This window comes from Notechis scutatus, chromosome Z (genome assembly GCF_049901735.1).
Source record: "Notechis scutatus isolate UNSWTSFEM ecotype Mainland chromosome Z, rNotScu1.2, whole genome shotgun sequence".
Taxonomy (NCBI): Eukaryota; Metazoa; Chordata; class Lepidosauria; order Squamata; family Elapidae; genus Notechis; species Notechis scutatus.
The window spans coordinates 95,088,171-95,108,986 of NC_142025.1; the positions used below are offsets into that span (position 1 = coordinate 95,088,171).

The following is a 20,816-nucleotide window of genomic DNA, read 5'->3' on the forward strand; positions in this document are numbered from 1 at the left end:
TGCCCACAGAACTGGTAGTAAATTTTTTTGAATCCCACCATTGCCCCGGTGGTGGCCACCTTTACTTCCTCCATCACCCCCTTAGAACCGGGAGATGTCTTGAGGCCTGAGGACAAAAAATCTGAGCAAACTCTGAAACGCACGCACCAGGCTGCAGCCTGGACAGTGAAGGCCTCCATCGCAGCCTCGTTCTTTATGAGGTCGGCAATACGTTGGTTATACCAACTTCAAGACAGGCTTCCCAGCACTGATGCCAGTCCCTCTAAGACCTAAACAAAATAATTGCTGCAGCTGAATTTACCGCCGATGCTACACTAAGCTCCGCCAGATTCATGTCAAAAGCAATGGCATCCTCTGTGTCGTCGAGATGCCTTCTCTGGATGCGCAACTGGCAGACCAACTCTCGGCGCAAGTGGAAGTTGGCTGCTGCCCCATGCTCTGGAGAGAACCTTTTTGGAACAGCCTTGGAATCGTACCTGGTTGAGACCAGGGATAAAAGGAAGGTGCTGTCAACAAGAGGTCAGAATTTCGACAAACACCTTATTCCAGGCCTCCCGCCTTCTGTCTGGAAGTTCCCTCACATCCAGAGAACGTTCTCGCCTCGCCAGGAATAACACCAGGACAGCCTGGCCAGACAACAACATTTCTCTGGTAAGCAGCCCTTTTGAGGGGGAGGAGGTCGTTCATTCAGACGCTCTAAGCCAGTGATCCCCAACCTTTCTTATGGCGCCCGGTATCCCCAACCTTTTTTATGGCGCGGCCCGGTACCGGCATTAGCTGGCGCCGCCATCTTTTTGATGAAAAAGTGCTTCCAGTGACCTCACCGGAAGCACTTTTCATCAAAAGATGGCGGCGCTAGCGCTTCAGTGAGCTTTCCGGGTAGAAATGGCTTTCTACCGGAAAAGCTCACCGGAAGCACTTTTTCATCAAAAAAGATGGCGGCGCCCAGCAAACCAGCGGCCCGGTAGGACTTGTTCCACGGACCGGTGCCGGTCCGCAGACCGGTGGTTGGGGACCCTGCTCTAAGCAATTGCATCCACTCTCCTCCCATCGGAGATTGCTTGACCTTTTTGCATCCAGATGGGAGGAATCAACATCAGATGCCTGGGTTCTCAGGACTGTATCATCTGGCCTTCGCCTCGAATTTCTCTCTCCGTCTCCAATGTTTTTTGTTTGCTGTCCAACTTCCTGGGACAGATCCAAATGGTCCCTTATGGATTCGGCCATCCAACATCTGGTGGACATGAGAACCTTAGAGATGGCCCCCTGGATCAGCAGAGGTCGGGTTTCTACTCCTGCCTCTTTGTAATCCCAAAGGCCTCAGGAGGGTGGAGAGCAATCCTCGACCTCAGGTTCCTGAACAGATTCATCCCCTATAGGCATTTCAAAATGCAGACATTACATTCTATTCTTCAGAGTGTCTGAGAGGGTGATCTGTTTTCCATAGACTTCACAGAGGCTTACCTCTACATTCCAATCTGGCCACCTCATCGCCAGTTCCTCCGCTTCTGTTATGGCAGTAAGCACTATCAATACTGGGCCCTTCCATTTGGCCTCTCATCAGCCCCAAGGGTCTTTACCAAGGTCTTGGCAGCATTGGCAGTGTACCTCCGAGCTTTGCCTGTGAGGGTCCAATGGTACCTGGACGACATTCTGATCTAATCTGCCTCCATCCAGGCAGCCGACCACAATCTTCAGATCATGATTCAAATCTTGCAGGAGCATGGATTCTCCATAAACCTTGTCAAGAGCCATCTTCATCCAATAACCCAACTGTTGCACCTTAGGGTGATCATCGACTCGCTGCAAAGTCTTCCTTTCCCAGAACGACAGGAGAGCCTCAACAAATTGATCAACACCGTTTCACACCACTTCACACCGTTCCATTATCTCTCCTGTCCCTGCTGCTGGGGAAGATGATCTCCTGCATTGACGTCGTGAAATGGGCATGTTTACATGCCTGCACCCTGCAGTGGTTCCTCCTCCCCTTCCAACAGGTGGGGACCAGCCATTCTGCCAGCAGGGTCCTGCTTCCCCCGCTGGTTCTTCGTTCCTTTCGATGGTGGCAATACCAAGCCATTATGAAGGGGCATCCTTTCATGGAGACAGACAGAATTGTGGTCACTATGGATGCCAGCCTTTACAGCTGGGGTGGGGGGGCATTTTCAGGGCCAGATGGCTCAGGATCACTGGCCTCTTTCAGAGAGGTCTCTGCCCATCAACCTCCTGGAACTCAAGGCTATCTTTCTTGCCCTGAGATGCTTCCTAGACAGAGTATCAGGATCCCACTTGCTAGTTATGATGGACAATATGGCCACCAAGGCCCATGTCAACAGGCTGGCGGGGACCAGGTCCAGGGACCTGATGTAGGAAGCGGAACGTCTGGGGAGGTCGGTAGAGAGGAACCTTCTGTCCCTCAGGGCAGACCACATCTCGGGGGTTGACAACTCCCAGGCAGACTGGTTGAGTCGAACTCAAGTTGACCACTTGGAGTGGAGCCTCCATCCTTCCCTGTTCCAAGAGTTGTCCCTCATATTCGGACCTCCAGTGGCGGATCTATTCACCACGCCCCATAACGCACAGGTAAGCAGGTTCTTCTCCAGGTTTCTGACCCAGGGAGCAGAGGGGACCAATGCATTTTGGAGCAAGTAGCCTCCAGCTCTCCTCTATGCCTTTCCCTCCCTTCCGGTCATTCCAGCCATCATTCAGAAGATGTTGGAGGAGAAGGCGGAGCTAGTACTTCTGGGCATTGGCCCAAGAGGCCCTGGTTCACAGACTGGTGAACCTGTCAACTCAGAGACTGTGAAGAATCCCTGCCAACAGGATTTCTCTCAGCCAAGGGGCCTTTCTACATCCAGAACCCCCATGATTCCAACTGGCCACAAGGCAGCTGAGTGGCAATCGTTGAGAGTTTCCAATCTCTCGGACAGGGTCATTGTGACATCCAGGATTCTCGTAAACCATCGTCAAACCGACTTTACGATGCCACTTGGAGGAAGTTCTGGGAGTGGTGCTCTGGGAGGGCCCAGGACCCTACTTCAGCATCTGTCCCTGAGGTGTTACAATTTCTCCAGGATGGGTTGGACAAGGGGCTGGCGCCAAACAGGTGGTGGCCTTAGCATTGGTCCTATCATGAGATAAGTATTCCTCCCTCTCCCATCACCCTTCAGTCCGCAGATTCTTAAAGGGAGCCTTGAATCTACATCCTCCTGTTGTCCCCAGGTATCCCACTTGGGATCTCCCTAAGGTGCTCCAGGCCCTCATGGCCCCTCCTTTCGAACCCTTACATACAGTAGGCCTTCATCCCTTGACCCTTAAGGTATCCTTCCTAGTGGCGATCATGTCAGCCAGGAGGGTTTCTGAGCTGGCTGTCCTTTCTGTGAGGCCTGATCTCCGTGTTTTCCATGACAACCGGGTAGTGTTGTGTTTAGACCCTTCCTTTGTACCAAAAATTAACTCTTGGTTCCACAGGGCATAAGACATTGTACTACCTGACTTTTGTCCCAAACCCCACCACGTCTTGGAACATCAGTGGCATACATTGGATGTGAAAAGGGCACTCAGGATTTATTTAAAATGCACTGCTCCCTTTCGCAAAACTGAAACAATGTTGGTGTCTTTTCAACCTGTATTTTTGGGGTCTAAGGCTTCATCTCCCATGTTAAGCAGATGGATCAGGGCGTGCATTTCTACCACCTATAAGACCTTGAGCTTGCCAGCTCCCAAGAAACTGACTGCACATTCTACTCGGAGTGCAGCGACATCGGCAGCTTGGGCTACCCAGGCCCCAAGGAGATTTGCAGGGCAGCTACCTTCTCCATTTATCTGGCACTATTGGCTGGATTCCTTTGCCTCTGTAGAAGCAGCATTTGGACGAAGGGTACTCCAGAGGGTGATTCCAGTGGACCAGACGGGACCCTCCCTGGGGCATGCAGGCTTTGGTATATCCCAATGCTGGACTCGAAGCAGCGTGGTGGAGAATGCTAGACTCTTGCAGCATGTTTAGAAAGGGCGTTCACTGGTAAGTCTACCAACACCCCTTTTGACTACAAATTTTCCAAGAATAAGTAGCTTTGTGTGAAGTTAGCATTTTATAATTTTATCTTTTTCTTCTTTAATAAAGAAAAACAAGGATTGTATAAAATATCTTAACCTTGCCTCAAGAGTCACACTGTATGCAAACAAATACTACTTGCTTTCTCCTGATGTATTCACCAACTTGGTAGCCACTTGGTTGTATGTTGTATGTTTAATTTATCTAGATGTGGAGCTCTCACCTCACAATCAGGAAGCTGTGAGTTCGATCCTAGATAGAGGCTAATATTTAGAATAGGCTCTCCTGCTCCAGCAGGGGGTTGGACTAGATGACCTCCAAGATCCCTTCCAACTCTGTTATTCTATGATCTATCAAGTGCTACAATTTAAATATATTGAGTAGTGCTTATTAATTTATAATCCTAGAACCCTACCTGCAGGGACTTGGTGGGAGAAGCCCTGGGAATTCCAAAGGGCAGAAAACAGAGCATGGGGTGTCTCGGGGGCTGGTTGGAGGCCTTGGAAGCAGTGGTGGTATTCAATTTTTTTTATTACCGGTTCTGTGGGCATGGCTTGGTGGGCGTGGCAGGGGAAGAATACTGTAAAATCTCCAGTCAGAAGTGGTATTTGCCGGTTCTCCGAACTATTCAAAATTTCTACTACCGGTTCTCCAGAACTGGTCAGAACCTGCTGAATTCCACCTCTGCTTGGGAGGCTTGGGGCAGGTGAGCCTGGCACTGCACTAGGCTACCTAGGGTCTCCCATCACTAAGGCACCCCATGGAATGTATAATTTGTCTACAAGAGATGCATATTAGAAGAAAGGACATAAAATGTTGTTTTTTTTAAAAAAATGGTAAAGATTTTGAATTGGCAGGAAAAAACAAACAAAGAAAAAGAAAATGGAGTGGAGTCAGCATAGTCAGCTCATCAGTCAGTACAGCCAGAAGTTGATGATAGATTAGTTGAGGTAGAAATAGGAGTTCATGGGATTAAGATTCTGATACTGGAATTTTCTTTGTCATATAAGGCAGTGATCCCCAACCTTTTTTACGCCGCGGCCCGGTACCGGCATCAGCTGGGCGCCGTGGCCCGGCACCGGCATCAACTGGGCGCCGCCCTCTTTTTGACGAAAAAGTGCTTCCGGTGACCTCACCGGAAGCACTTTTTCGTCAAAAGATGGCGCCAGCGCTTCGGTGAGCTTTTCGGTAGAAATAGCTTTCTACCCGGAAAAGCTCACCGGGCCTAGCGCCGCCATCTTTGATGAAAAAGTGCTTCCGGTGAGCTTTCTACCGGAAAAGCTCACTGGAAGCACTTTTTATAAAAAAGATGGCGGCGCCAGCAACCAGCGGCCCAGTAAGACTTGTTCGCGGACCGGTCCCGGTCCGCGGACCGGCGGTTGGGGACCCTGATATAAGGGAATGATTGTGTAGTGATCAGAATGCAGCCTACAGTCTAGAGATTGATCCTGACGAGGCTCAAGTTTGACTCAGTCTTCTATCCTTCAAAGGTCAGTAAAATGAGGACCCAGGTTGTTAGAGGCGATATGCTGACATTGTAATCCACCCACAGACTGTTGTATAGTCCTCAGGGTGGTATTGTGGTAAGTCTAAGTGCTATTATTATTGCCATTGTTTTATAAATGGCATGGAAAGATTAATAGTTTCTCTTATGAAAATGAGATTCCATTGGGCAGGCACCACAGCAGCAAAGGCACAGCTCTTGGGTCTTATTAAATGATACCACTTCTCAGAAGGCATACAGAGCATGCCTATTCTAGCATATTCATTTGCCACAAAAAAGTCTTCTTTGAAGAACTTCCATGGCTATGTTCTTTAATGAGAATCTTATCTGTTACCCACTCCTTTCTTTTCTCCTTAATTACATATTCTCTAGTTCAATGTTCGCTTTGGCTGCAATTGGTCTCAGACGTTGGTAGGAAAGGTATGAGGTAAACCTCTTCCACTGTGTATACACACCCTGTCCTTCAGCGCTTGTGCCATGCTAGCCATTCAAGCATCCTCCCTGACCTATGCTGCATCCTCGCCAATATGAACCACAATCCTGCATACTCTACCTGACCCCTGTCCCCCTTGTATCACTCCTCCAAGCCTTCCCCTCCTCAACTGCAGCTCTCACATACCCTCTCACATTTTCATGCACCCTTGCTGACCCATGCCAAAACCTTGCACACTTTCCCTGACTTACGTTGCATTCTTCCGGACCCTCTCATGCACTCTCTCCAAAGCTTTTTATACCTCTCATGCACCTTTCTTGATCTGCACCACACCCTCCACAACTAGTGGTGGGATTCAATTTTTTTTACTACTGGTTCTGTGGGCATGGCTTGGTGGGCGTAGTGTGGCTTGGTGGGCATGGCAGAGGTAAAATCTCCATTCCCACCCCACTCCAGGGGAAGGATACTGCAAAATCTCCATTCCTACCCCACTCCAGGGAAAGGTTACTGTAAAATCCCCATTCTCTCCCCTCCCCACTAACCTGCTTTTCAGCTCCGTTCTCCTGTGCAGGTCAACAAGAGAAGACCCAGCCATCAGCTGGGACTCAGGAGGCAGAAAATAGGTGGAGGGGCAGTCAGAAGTGGTATTCTGAACTACTCAAAATTTCTACTACCAGTTCTCCAAACTTCTCAAAATTTCCTCTATCAGTTCTCCAGAACTGGTCAGAACCTGCTGAATACCACCTCTGTCCCCAACCCTCCCTACATCTCTCTTTGAGACAATGGGTTATATCTTATGCTGTTAGTGTTCCAGGCAATATTCTCTTATCCCTATTATTATACTTTTAACAAAATCTAAAGTTATACTTAACTACTTGTTATTGTTCCAATCCACACATTTCTCTTGAGAGCAGTATTAGTTACATACTCACCTGCAGTATATATTTCTTGCCCCAAGAGGAATATTCATGTCAGACCTGTAGAAATAAATTGCCACCAATTTTTTCTCCAAGGCATTACAAAACCACCTGTCGTCTTATTAACTCCTTATATTCACACAGAACAAGGAATATGATTTCAAATTAAAATATAAAGTTTAACATCTATCAGTATTCAACTAGAGAGGACAATATATGGATGTGTTTTTGTCTTTTTTAATGTACTTTTTAATGTTTTCTCTAATTTTGTCTTGTCTTTGTAAAACTTTTTTTGAAGTTTGTATTTTAATTTTTTGAATAAAATAAAATTTAATAATAAAGAGATTTACAAACTAACCCAGGGGAAAGCAAACACAGAATAAGAAATTAATTTTAATTTCCCACAAAAATCCATTACTTATTCCACTACCTCTACCTTTTTTTTTCTTTTCAGCAATATAATTTGGAAAGAGTTATGTTTAAATAATCAGAAGCAAGGAAGGTTGATCTATGTGTGTATGTGTGTAAAACTGTATTTTTTAAAAAAAGGTAAAAATGAAGGCAAATCAATATAAAGCAAGAAAAAATAAAATAGAAAAAAATCAAAGTCAAAGCTAAAAAAATACAAGGCAGGACACCAGGACAAAAGAAAAATAGAAAAGAAAGAAAAAAGCTACAAAGAAGTATGAAAGTACAATTATAAAAGTTGAAAGTACAATTATAAATTTACCTCTTACTCTATGATTACTTTCTTACTATAATCTATCTTGTCTAATCATCAAAACCATCAATCATTACATTCATTTCTTTTCTATTTAACAGAATAAGTCTAATAAGGGGGTTCCAGTTAGCAATGAATGTAGATACTCTTTTCTCTGATCAAAAAAATTGATTTAACCGTCTCAGCAAATTCCACCATTCTCATCAACTATTCTTCCATAGTGGAAAATGTCTAATCTTTATGACTTTGTGCACTAAATAATCTTGGTGGTGTTATGTATAAAAACATGATTTTTATAATTACATTATTTTTTTCCCAACTGTTTGTCCATCAACCCTAAAAGAAAAAACTCTGGTCAAAATTGTAAATTAATCTTTAAAATAATCTTAATCAACGTATGTATCTGAATCCAGGATTTCCTAGCTTGTTTTACATGTCCACCAAACATGAAAAGTTATCTTTTTTGTTCCTATTTTCAACATAAATTTGGAAGTGCTTTTTATGTCACCAATTTCTCTCTACTACTTTGCAATAAGTTAGCTTATTTTGCAATTTTGTATTTGCTTATTGTGTCTCATCTACAAACTGCTTTTTTGTACTGAGATCCACAAATATGCTTTTGGCACAACTGAGATTGGTATCTATTCCATATTCTCAATATGGCACATCCAACATAATGATTTTTAAAATCCATATTAACCCTGACTTTAAATCCTGGTTTAATCTTTTTATAGTTTCAGAAACTTCCCTTATTATTATAGGTCTACTCATAATTAGTCTTTGTTCCTCTGCAATCCATTGTAAATATTGTTGCTTTAGATATATATTCATCTATTTTCTCTAGACAGATGTCACATCCTTTAGTAGTAATAATATTGATAAATGATTTTTATATGGCCACATCATTCATTAATACATTATCTCTCTCTTATAATGTTAATATATTTTTTTCCTTTTATAATTTATATTCTAGCCACTTTTCTGGTTTTCTCTTAGGAACATAGTTAACGTAGATAATTATTGTTATGAAAGTTTAATTTGTTGAGAAATACTTCTCTGGAAATGTCTTTAATTCTTCTTTTTCCTTTATTTCAGAATAGCTTATGTTTTCTCTTGACTTTTCTTTTTAAGTCCACTGTGATGTTGTATAAAACGACCTCTAATAAAATCTTTACTCTCATCCCAAACAATTCTTAAATCAATCCCTTTACTTAAATTGTTTTTTTTTAATTAAATTATTTTGCAGGTTCTTTCTAAGGCAATATTTTGTTCAGTCTCCATCTAAGAGAATTAGATTTTTGTTTCAAAAACAAACTCACAGGATTATGATCCGAAAAAGTATTTTAGTAATATCTCTACTTTAAAAGTCTTAGTAGCCAAGTTCTTTGAAGTCCAAAATCACATCTATTCTCGAAAAAAATCTATATGTGTCAGAAAAGTAGGGTATATTCTTTCGAATTATCACTCTTCTGTCTCCATATATTTAACCAGCCCAAATCCTCCATCAAATCAAATAATTTTTTTAGTAATTTGGCTTGAGCCATTTCAGTATTTTTCTCAGTTCTTTCCTGTTGTGGGGAGAACACTTGATTCCAATACCTCATGAAACACCAAATCTTGAGATTAAGATAATCCTGATCCTATTAATCTTCTGGTAGGCCTTGAAGACTTGGTTTTCCCTCAGGTGCTGAGCCAGAATGTTAGTAGAACCCAGTATATATTGTGATATGTGATATTGTGATAAAGTTATTAAGAGATTTGTGTTGTTTTGTGTTTAATGTTTTATTTATATTGAGGGGAAGTGGTTGAGAAGGTGATCTTGCTGCAGGATTAAATAGCCTTGGAATAAATTAATTATCTAGAATTTTCAGGGCTCAATACTCTCTCTGCTCTGCATATTGAAGATAGAAGGAATGGCCTGCTGAGTTTAAAAGTGTAGCTCGATCAAGTAGCTCAATGAAACTTGATCCATTGCTAAAGTAGGGTTTGCAGTTCTTCCTCTGTGATATTTTTTTCAAAACTATGTCAGTGTTTTATTGGTATTTTAATTTTTGCTTCTATATTCACATAGGCGGTAGCATCAGAAACTTTGACTGATCTTCAAAAAAGCTAGGCAGGGCTGGACTTAGTAATTGGATGGAAAAAAACCCAGAAAGCTAGGGTTGTAGACAAGGTTGAGAAATTATAAGATTCTTTGAATAGATCAGTGGCTAACCATTTTCATATTCTTGTGAAAAGAACTTCATGTCCATGTCCATGTAGTCACCAATCAGTGGAGTTTCTTTTACCGATATGTCAATATATTGATTTCATTCAGGTTTTGTTTTTTTGTATGTGCCAGTTCTTCTGCCTTTTCTCAACTCCTTTGATTTTTTTTCTTTTATAATTAAGCGCTCTGGGCAGTTATTTCTCTGTTGAACTTGTATAGTATTGCCTAATCCTTTTGCTTGTGTTTTATATGGGAGTGGCATCAGACTAGAGACAGTGCCTGGGCCTGTTGAGGGAAACTGAAATGTTGCCCTGCTGGCTTGGTTGCTTTGGCAGCTGTATTAACCACTTGGCAAAAATATTTTAGATTATACAGGGAGAGACATGGGAAATGTATTCCAAAGCAGATTCAAGGACATAGGCATGTGTGTGCACATATTCCAACAAGTGCCTCTTAAGTATTTCATTAATCACCCCAGTACATACATACATTGAAAGTAGAGTGAAAAATGTTGGAACTACTAGCCAGTTCTCTATTTAACATAGGAGTAGCTGGATTATCCCGTTTAGTCAGAGGTGCATCTTCTAATAATTTATACAGAAAGGAAATGTTGACAGTGCAACCTTTCTTCATAAATGATTCTAGTAATGGAAGAAAATTCTCCCCTCTGGGGAATTTTGTTTGTGTTTGTGTGTGTGTCTGCGCTTATCTACATTATCGAGTTGGAATAGAGAGTTTATACCCTGATAAGATTTGAGATAGCAATGGTTGATCAGGAAAGTAATCTGGGTATGATTGCAGCTCTTCGAAAAAGGCATTTACAGTACGTATCATGAGGAAAGGATCACAGATACTTTTTGCGAATATAATAAAGCTGTTATATAAGTCATCACATGGCCAATCTTGGAATAAGTACACATTAAAAAGGCTATTGTAAAATTCATAAGTGCTTAGAGAAACTAAATCAAAATGAGCAGAAGCAAGTGCACTATGGAGAATATTTATAAGACTTTAAGGCTTTGATGTCAGGAACAATAGTAAATTGGAGAGCAGACGAAAGATATATGATCAAGAATTACATTGATATATATGACATTCAATTTGATCACAGATTGTAATATGAGAATAAAATAATTTATTGAACAGCTGTGGAGAAAATTTTCAATCTCATAATATTACAATTTATTAAGTTAGCTGGGAGAAGCTTTTCATTCCAGATTGGTGGGGGAAATATGCTGACTCTGTAAACAGCTTAAAGAGGGCTGTAAAACTCTATGAAGCGGTATATAAGTTGAAGTGCTAGTGCTATTCTCATAATACTACAATTTATTAAAAGGGAAAAGCTTTTCATTCTCATAATATTGAAATCTGTGATCAAACTGAATGGTAGAAAATTCAGGACAGATTAAAAAAAACAACTTTGTTGAGCACATAGTTAAACTTGGCATTCATTGTCAGAAGATCTAGTGATGGCTTTACAGAAGGATTAAATCAGTGGTTCCCAAACTTTTTCAGTCTACCGCCCCCTTGGTAATGCAAACTCATCCTCAGTGCCCATCACCCAGGGGTGGGATTCAAATTTCTTAACAACCGGTTCTGTGGGTGTGGCCTAATTTGCGGGTGTGGCTTGGTGGTCACGTGACCGGGTGGGCGTGGCTTGCTGTGGGTGTGCTTGGTGATCACACGACCAGCTGGGTGTGGTTTGTGGCCATGTGACTGGGTGGGCATGGCCAGGTGGGCATGTGACTGGCAAACCAAATACAAGTGGTCCTCGCTTAATGGCTGGTTGCTTAGCAAGTGTTCTAATTTATGGCTGACCTCCCCAGATCTACTTGACCTGTTTTTGGAGTTTTGACAGCCATATATATATATATCTACACACACACACACACACACACTCACTCCCTTCTAACCCTGCTGGAGCAGGTGTTTGGACTAGAGATCTCATTCACTTTAGCTTCCCTCCCTCCCTTTCTTTCTTTCTTTTTCTTTCTTTTTGTCTCTTCCTTCCATCCCCTCTCTTTCTTTGTCTATCCCTTTTCTTCCTTTCTTTCCCTTTCTCCCTCCCTTTTTCTTTCTTTCCCTTTTCTCTTTCTTTTCTTTCTTGTCTCTTCCTTCTCTCTCTCTCTTTCCCTCTCTCCCTCCATATATCCCATTCACTTTCTCCTCCCTCCCTCCCTCCCTCTCTTTTTTCTTTCTTTCTATGTCTTCCTTCCATTCCCCTCTTTCTTTGTCTATCCCTTTTCTTCCTTTCTCTTCCTTTCCCTTTTTCTTTGTTTCCTTTTCTTTCCTTACTTTCTTGTCTCTTCCTTTCTCTCTCATTCTCTCTCTCTTTCTCTTTCTTTCTCTCTTTCCCCCTCTCTCTCTCTATATATATATCTTTCCTCCTTTGCTCTCTCCTCCTAAGCTAGGAGACCCACCTGAAAACACACACACACACACATACACACACGCACACACACATGCTTCCAACAAGGTAGTCACCTGGCAGCATCTCCGAGAGCCCCAAGGATTGGACGTGATTATCTGTTCATGCCCAGTCTCACATTACCTGGAAAAGCCGGCAGGCAAGCCTTCCTGGTCCAACAAAGGGGCTGTGGGCAGGACTTCCACCTCTCCCTCTTTTGGGGAAAGGGCTGGGAACGTCAAGCGAGGCTGCAGCCTCACCCACCGCAGGAGCTGCGGGAAAAGTGAGCTGCAGGAAAGATGAACCAGCCCTTCCTGACTGACTCACCAGTCAGGGCGGACCTGTCACTACTCGGCTCCCCACCAGCCTGGATCTCGTCAGTTGCTGGGGCTCGCGGGTTGCAGCTACTGAAGGGGAGTTTGGGAGGCAACCAGGAAGCATGAGGCTTATGCCGCCTGCATCAGCCCTCTGTCAGCCACCCCTCCAAGCGTTTTAGCCGAATGCGGGCTGCCGCTATGCAAGCTCCATGGGTAGAAGATCCACTCTCACGAGGCTTGACTCGCATCATTCTCACAGTGGCAGCCTACATTCAGCCAAAGCATGCAGGCTGGCAGGCGGCAGAGGAAAGGAGTGGCAGGCAAGGCGGCAGGCAAGCCTCTTAGCACCCCGCTGCCGCCCTTGCCTCTTAGCGTCCCCCTAAGTCATCCCATTGCCCTCGGGGCAGTACCGCTTACTTTGGGAACCACTGGATTAAATGAATTAATACAGGAGAAAGATATCATGATTACCAATCAAATTTGTTATATTATTTCCATATAATTCGTATCGGAAATGATAATCCTGTGAATAATAGAAGAAAATATAAAAAGAAAATTATGTTGATAATGGATTAAATCATTACATTACATTAGATTCCTTTGTTTTAGTATCTTTATCTATTCATATTCATACCCATTAATGTTATAGTGGCTGAGTTTTAACATAGTGTAATCTCTTTATTTGAAATGTGTATTTATCTAAATGCAGTACAGCACTTGAATTGCGGCTTTTCTGCTTCATAACTTACATTGTTGGCCATCAGCACACCATGTGTTTTTCTTAAGAGCACATAGGCAATTGAAACCTTTAAAGTCTCTGCAGATGGATCTCTATTGTGAAAGTATGACTATCTCATTTTAAATTAGGGTGAGGTTGTCCCTGCCATTTTCTAACTTTAGTTTCAGTTCCATGTTCCTGTCCTCACGGTAATGGAAAATGTGCAATGTGAGTTTGAAAAGAGAAGGAAGGCTGTCGTTGGTGCAATTCAAGAAAATAAAAATATGCTGCTTGTTTGTTTTTGCCATGTATGGCTTGAAATTGGATGGAGAAACTTTAGATAGTTACTGATCCATATAATCTATTGTTAAGCATACAATACATTATTTAATCAAAGCAAGCTAGGGAGTTTTTAAGATGAATTAACACCTTCAAATTATGCATTGTATTGATGCATCAATAAGGTTTGTACTCTTGTGTCTCTAATAACATTTATCTGGAGGGTCAGGCTGGCCTTCACCACCCTGTGATAATTTGATGTATTAGCTGTAATTGTGATTCCTAAATAGCTTGGCATTTTACTTAGGTGACTCAGAACTGAAAAAACTGTAGTTTAACATGACTGGCAACAGGCTGTAGAAAGCAGGGTAATAGGATCAGCTTTGCTTCAGACTGGCAATCAAGTTAAGTAGAAAGTCATTTTTCGTGGGCTCAGGAAAGAGATGTAGTCAGATATAAAACTTCAGACAGGTTATCACTTAACTCATGATTGTGTTATGATTCTTCTTCAATTTTATTAAGTATAAGGCTTCTGGCATATCAGTGATAGATGTCTTGTCTCCTAAACATTAACACTTCTGCACTTAATAATATACAGTGCATGTGGTTAAATTTGGCAGCAGTACCCTAAGAAGGTACATTACAACTTTATCATTGCCTGTGCGTCATCTTCGGTCATAGGACTGAGGTAACACTTGACTAGAGAATAATTATCTGGGAGCTAGGGTAGTAAAGAGCACCATACAGTTTACTTTCTGATAAATGGATATTAGATAGCTGGCTACATCCACGCTGGCAGCCATTTTATGAATTGACAAGCTTCCTCATGTCAATAGTCTTGAAAGAATTCTATAATATTGTCTCAAAATCTGAAATACACACTAAAGGGTGGGGGGAATCCATTCCTGCCAACCCTGTTGCTCATTTTTTTATTTATTTATTTATTTATTTATTTGATTTGCCAATTGTTTACAAGATAATAAGTATAAGTGTATACATAGTTGTGAATACATGAAATGGGTACATATAAGAAAAATAAAAGAAGAATAAGAGAAACAATAGGACAGGGACGGTAGGCACGTTGGTGCGCTTATGCACGCCCCCTACAGACCTCTTAGGAAAGGGGTGAGGTCAATAGTAGACAGTCTACGGTTAAAGTTTTTGGGGTTTGGGGTTTTTTCATTCTAGGCATGCCCATATAACTGTCCTAAACTTGTTTAGCTATCACAATTATTTTAGGATTATAATTTTGTGAAGATGCTGCAGATTCCATTTCAAATATGCTGCAGATTCCATTAGGGATGTATATTCTTCATATTTCTTTGGAAAAGCACTAAAAGCTCAAATTTTAAATGTGCATTCAATTGTTATCTTTTGGCTTACCATGGGAAGCAGTCTTGCTTCCAGTGATTTTTTTTTTTACTTCTATAAAAGCATATGTTGGAAACTTTTTTGAACTGTAATATATTGTTATACAACTTGATACATTATATTAATTCAGCACAGTAATGTTTATATGATATAATTAGAGACTATTAATATTCTATTATTTAGATAGCTTAAAGTATTGAAATTACCTTTTGCCAGATTCTTTCCTGATGCCATTACAATTGTATTGCTTTTCAAGTATTCTTCTCCAATTTCTTTGCTCTAAGACAGGAGGATGGGGGAGGAAGGGAGCAAAGGAGAGATTGCTGCAGAAATTGCTCTCTTTCTCTCTAGCCACCCCCTCCATTTCCCTAGAGCAAAGAGATTGGAGAGACAGAGATTTCAAGGGGGTAAGCATCTCTTCTTTACATTGAGAGCAGTGTGATCATGATAGCAGCAGGAAAGAGTAAGGCAAAGGAGAGATTGCCTATAGAAATTACTTGCTTTTTTTCTCCCCACTTCCCTGTATACAGCAGAAAAATTGGGGAGAAAGAAATTTCAAGAAAGTAGTGTAAGCTATTTGCATAGTGCATCTGTAGCTCCCAGCCTTGACCTGTTGATGCAATTGCATTGTGTTTTTTGAATAGCAAACAGCTTACTTTCTTGTGATCCCTTTCTCTCCAATCTCTATGTTCTGCAAGAGAGGGGGGAGGTAGAAACCCACAGCTCAGGCACTGGACAACATGTTCTGGCATGTTAATGCAAAATGCAGCAGCCCGCATGGTTTTATGCACACCCCGGTATGCACGTGTGTTACCTCTCCTGCAGGAGCTACATTGGTTGCTGATTTGCTTCTGGGTGCAATTCAAGGTGCTGGTGGTCACCTTTAAAGCCCTTCATGGCTTGGGACTGGGTTATCTGAGGGAACATCTCTTGCCGATCACATTTACCCGACCCATTAGAGAGGGGAGGCATGCTGCAAATCCCATCCCTGAGGGAGATACTCCTGGTGGGACCATGGTGGCTCCCTCTCTCTGGAATATCATTCCACCAGAGATTAGAATGGCCCCCACTTAGCACTCTTTCGGAAGGCACTGAAGACTTGGTTTTGCCAGCGAGCCTGGGGCACCCAGAGCAGGATAGAGCCCATCAAGTAGCTAGTGTGATCTGCTGTCATCGGGATGGGGGGGAGTTGGGGGGTGATTTTTATTTTTTCCAGATTTTGTTCTATTGTACTTTATTAACTTATTTGATTCTTTTTGTTAGTTTTTATTGTTTTTATTTTTATTTTTTGTTTTAAATATGGTTTTACATTGTGTAAGCCACCTCGAGTTGCCATGGACAAATAGGCAGCAATATAAATTAAATCAATCAATCAATAAATTATGGAGACATGATTGAGGGCATACAAAGGCATAAATTGATCGTAAAAGTTATTTTTTTCACCACCACCATAACTCTGAATGGTCAGTAAGTAAGAACTACTTGTATATTGTTAGTTTTTGTCATTACTATATATTCACCATGTTCATGTTCCAATGAGAAATTGATGGGATTGTATTTTTCTTCCAGTTTTCTCTCTGCAGTAAGTATTTATTTCATTAAATTATTACATTTCTCTTTGATTTTTTTTCTGAGGTTATTATATCCATTAGGAAAAGTTGTAGTTTCATTTCGAGTTCTTCTGCATATATGACTTTCAAATATTTTTGCATTCTTTTACATGTCCATCACAATCTTGTCTTGGAATTACACCTTGGAATTGTCTTTGAATTAGACAGCTGGTTTGCTGTAGCGATTAAGGTGCTGGCCTAGAAACCAGAAGACTGAGTTCTAGGCTTCTTTTAAATACAGAAGCAACAGAGTGATTAATTCAAAATTTGAGTTAATCACTCTGTCTTAGCCCAATCATAGCGCTGTTGTTGTGTGGAAAATAGGAAATAGTAGTACCAGTGTTAAGAACGTTCACCACCTGGAGAGTGTATAAGTGTGTTTGTACTTATATGTGTTAGTATGATGGGATAAAAATATAATAATAACAATAATAGTAATACAATTTGTATAGCTAAGATATTATTGATGAAGCTGCTTATCATCTATTCTATATATAATAATCATTCAAACAATCTTTCCTATGCCTGAAGAGAAAAGTTTTCAGTCAATGTGTGCTACGTACTCTAACATATGCCAACGAAACATGGACAGTAATCTCACAACTGACACAAAAGTTACAAGTGGTGCAAAAAACCATAGAAAGATACATGCCTGGCATTAGAAGATAAGAAAGACCTGCACATGGATTAGAGAACAATATACAATATCATCAAGAGAGTAAAAGAATTGAAATGGAAATGGGCTGGTCACACAGCAAGAAGAACTGATAGCAGGTGGACTTAAAGCAGGTATAGTATGAATTCCATTTGATAAAAAGCATCCACAAAAGAGACCTAAAACAAAATAGATCAATGATATCAGCAAATATTGTTGGGTCCAATTGGCAAAAGAAAGCTCAAGACCAATGTTTCCAACATGCGGAATATAGACAATGGCTAAAATGACAGCTGGAAACATGCAGTGGATAGACGATGATGATGGCGATGATGATAATGAAGAATGTATAATGTTTACCAATCTAGATGGTAAACAACTCCAACTTAATTTTCCTTTAAGTTATAACTTGATGTAAATGTAGATTTAGCCCATAGTTCCTTCCATTGTTGCAGTGTAGCTGTTAATTTGCAACAAAAGTCAAAGACAATAAAAAAAGTTTCTTCCAACATATAAATAACAAGAAAAAAATCAAGGAAACAGTCGATCGACAAAAGAGAGAAGATGGCAAGGAAGTAACAGGCAACAGAGAGAAAGCAGAACTGCTTAACTCATTCTTTGCATCCCTCTTCACGCAAAAAGAAACTATAGCTCAACCCACCAAAAACATAACTGTAAAAGACAGACCAGAAATAAAAGTTAAAATAAAAAAATAGTAAGAGAACACCTGTCTGATCTTGATGAAAACAAATCACTGGGGCCTGATGGATTACATCCCAGAGTTTTAAAGGAGCTGGCAGAGGTCATGTCAGAACCACTGCACCATATCTTTCAAAAATCCTGGACCACCGGGGAACTCACAGAGGATTGGAAAAGAGCTGATGGGTGGTTCCCATCTTCAAAAAAGGGAAAAAAAACAGACCCAGGAAACTATAGACCAATCAGCCTAACATGAATACCTGGGAAGATACTGGAAAAGATAATAAAAAACAGCAAGAAAAATCAAAAGTACACATATAGACTGGGTGAAACCAGGCTCAATAGCAGTAACTGTGAGAGGGATCTTGGAGTCTTAGTGGACAACCAGCTAAATAGGAGCCAGCTGTGTGCAGCTGCTGCCAAAAAAGCTAATGCAATCCTAAGTTGTATTAACAGAGGGATACAGTCAAGATCAAGGGAAGTACTGATACCACTCTATAAAGCCTTAGTAAGACCACACCTAGAGTACTGCATCCAGTTTTGTTCACCACATTATAAAAAAGATGTTGAGACTCTAGAAATAGTACAGAGAAGAGCAACCAGGATGATTAGGGGACCGGAGGCTAAAACATACAACGAATGGTTGCAGGAACTGGGCTTGGCTAGTCTAGTAAAAAGAAGGACCGGGGAGACATGATAGCGGTCTTCCAATATTTGAGGGGCTGCCACAGGGAGGAAGGGGTCAAGCTATTTTCTAAAGCTCCTGTAGGCCAGACAAGGAATAATGGATGGAAACTGAACAAGGAGGGATTTAACCTGGAAACAAGGAGAAACTTTCTGACAGTGAGAACAATCAACCAATGGAACAGCTTGCCCTCGGAAGTTATGGGAGCGCCATCACTTGAGACTTTCAAGAAGAGATTGGACTGCCATTTGTCAGAAATGGGGTAGGGTCTCCCACTTGGGCGGGGGGTTGGACTAGATGACCTACAAGGTCCCTTCCAACTCTGATTATCTGTTTGAATCTGTTTGAACTTGGAAATTTTACTTCTTATGACTTCTAAGTAAGAGATGTGTGCATATTGTACTGCTTTTATATGAGTGTTCTTGGGCTCTTTGTTACATGTTATCATTGTATATTCCAGCCTTTACTGAGTAATGTTTTTCTGTGTTTTTAATATGTATATGTAATTTTTTTTCTTGCTTTAATTCTCTCCAGCATGAAAAGCATTTGAAGGACAAGCCAGAATGAAATTCTTGGGCTTACTATTCACTTTATAGCATTCCATATTTTTTATCAAACGTTATCTTTTAAACCTCCAATGAATTCTTGATAGTTGCATGGCCAAATTTTCTAAAATGCCTTTTTTTCCCCCCCTTTCGAACCAGCGCCCTGCAATGCTACCTGGTGGAAGGTTGCCTATGGCAGGATTACAAGTGGGATCCCCTTCAGGCCCTCCATATGGTACAGCTTCTTCAATGAGACCTGGAATGCCACCATCCCTGATGGATCCCTTCCGAAAGCGTCTTCTTGTTCCTCAGGCACAGCCACCTTCAGCACTTACACAAAGGCGAGGGTAAGAACTCAGGTGAAATAGGTGGAATGTTTGTTATTCAGGTGATACTGAGTTAGTGACCACTCATTCAGCAACTGTTTGAACTTAGGCCAACATTGAACAATTATTATTTATGAATATATTCAAAGTTTTGGCTGCCGCTGATTGCGATCTGGGTGCTCAGCAACTGACCCAGATTTCGTATTGTTGCAGTGTCCTGTGTGATATGATGACAGTTTGCAACCTTCCCCCTCATAAAAGGGGAAACCTGCAGGAAAATGGAAACCACAGTCACAGGAAAACAATCTCCAGTGATATGCTTAATAACAATATCTGGGGAGTGCTAGGACTGTCTTACTAAGGAGCTAGATTTGCACAATATTTCCGTTGGCAATCACATTGATTTATGATGGAAATTCTGGTCCTGATTACCAGTGTTAACCAAGGACCACTTATATGCTCTGCATTATATTTGTTATTGTGTTCTATTTATTAGTGTGAACTATCAAGAGTCTTTTATTATTGTGTATATTTGATAAAGAAACACATGTTTTGAATAAATGTATGAATAAAAGAGTGGAAAAGACAGCTATATATTGTTTTACTTTTTAATCTTCTGTATATGAAACTTGTCTTGAAATGTGTGATATTTATAAATATGGAAAAAGTTTTAGTTTCTATTCCTTCTCCTCCCCATACCTTTTCCATCTTAAAGTTCTCCCTTGCTTCAGTCACACATACTAATGAAGTAGGTACAGATAGTCCTGTTCAGCAACCATTCAAAGTTATGACAGTGCTGAACAAATGGTACTTATGAGGGTCCTCAAAATTGCAGGGAAATTGTATTGATAAGGGAAGGGGTTATACCAAATTGTAGAGTACTTTATCCCGTATCACTACTATACAAGACTAATTGGACAGACTCTAGTATTGAGCAAAAGCAATAGCACTTAGACTTATATACCACTTCACAGTGCTTTACAGCCCCCTCTAAGTAGTTTACAGAGTCAGCCTTCTCAGCTGTTCAGCTGAAGTCCAGAAAGAAAGGGAAATAAAGCTCCACAGCACATAGAAAAGTCTTTATTCATCCATATATTAGTTCGGGTTCGGGTAACAACAAGCATCAAAAATGATAGTAAAGTCAGCTCTGGCGCAACTCGCAGCCAGAGCTATATTTATCCACCAGATAATAACGTAATGAGTTTATCCACCATCCGGTGGCCGCTACCGCTTAATTTCCGGTCACTATGTAACCCTCAATACCGTGCATTCTTCTGTTAATTATCCACCCTCCTTTACCATACCCTCACCACAGCACCCTTTCCATATACCACCAAGCCCCCTGTGCCCTCCCAGTGTATATGCG

The 20,816-nt window shown here is 41.3% G+C and overlaps 1 protein-coding gene across 2 annotated transcripts in view; it reads left to right on the top strand.

The window, feature by feature from the left end:
• The window catches only part of SMARCD2 (SWI/SNF related BAF chromatin remodeling complex subunit D2), a 57,542-nt gene that overhangs the window by 9,958 nt on the left and 26,768 nt on the right, over positions 1-20,816 (top strand). For both annotated transcript variants that reach the window (XM_026669861.2, XM_087945490.1), the window contains exon 2: positions 19,284-19,471. In XM_026669861.2, the coding sequence (XP_026525646.1) occupies positions 19,284-19,471 (188 nt within the window). The remainder of the gene's footprint in view (positions 1-19,283; positions 19,472-20,816) is intronic.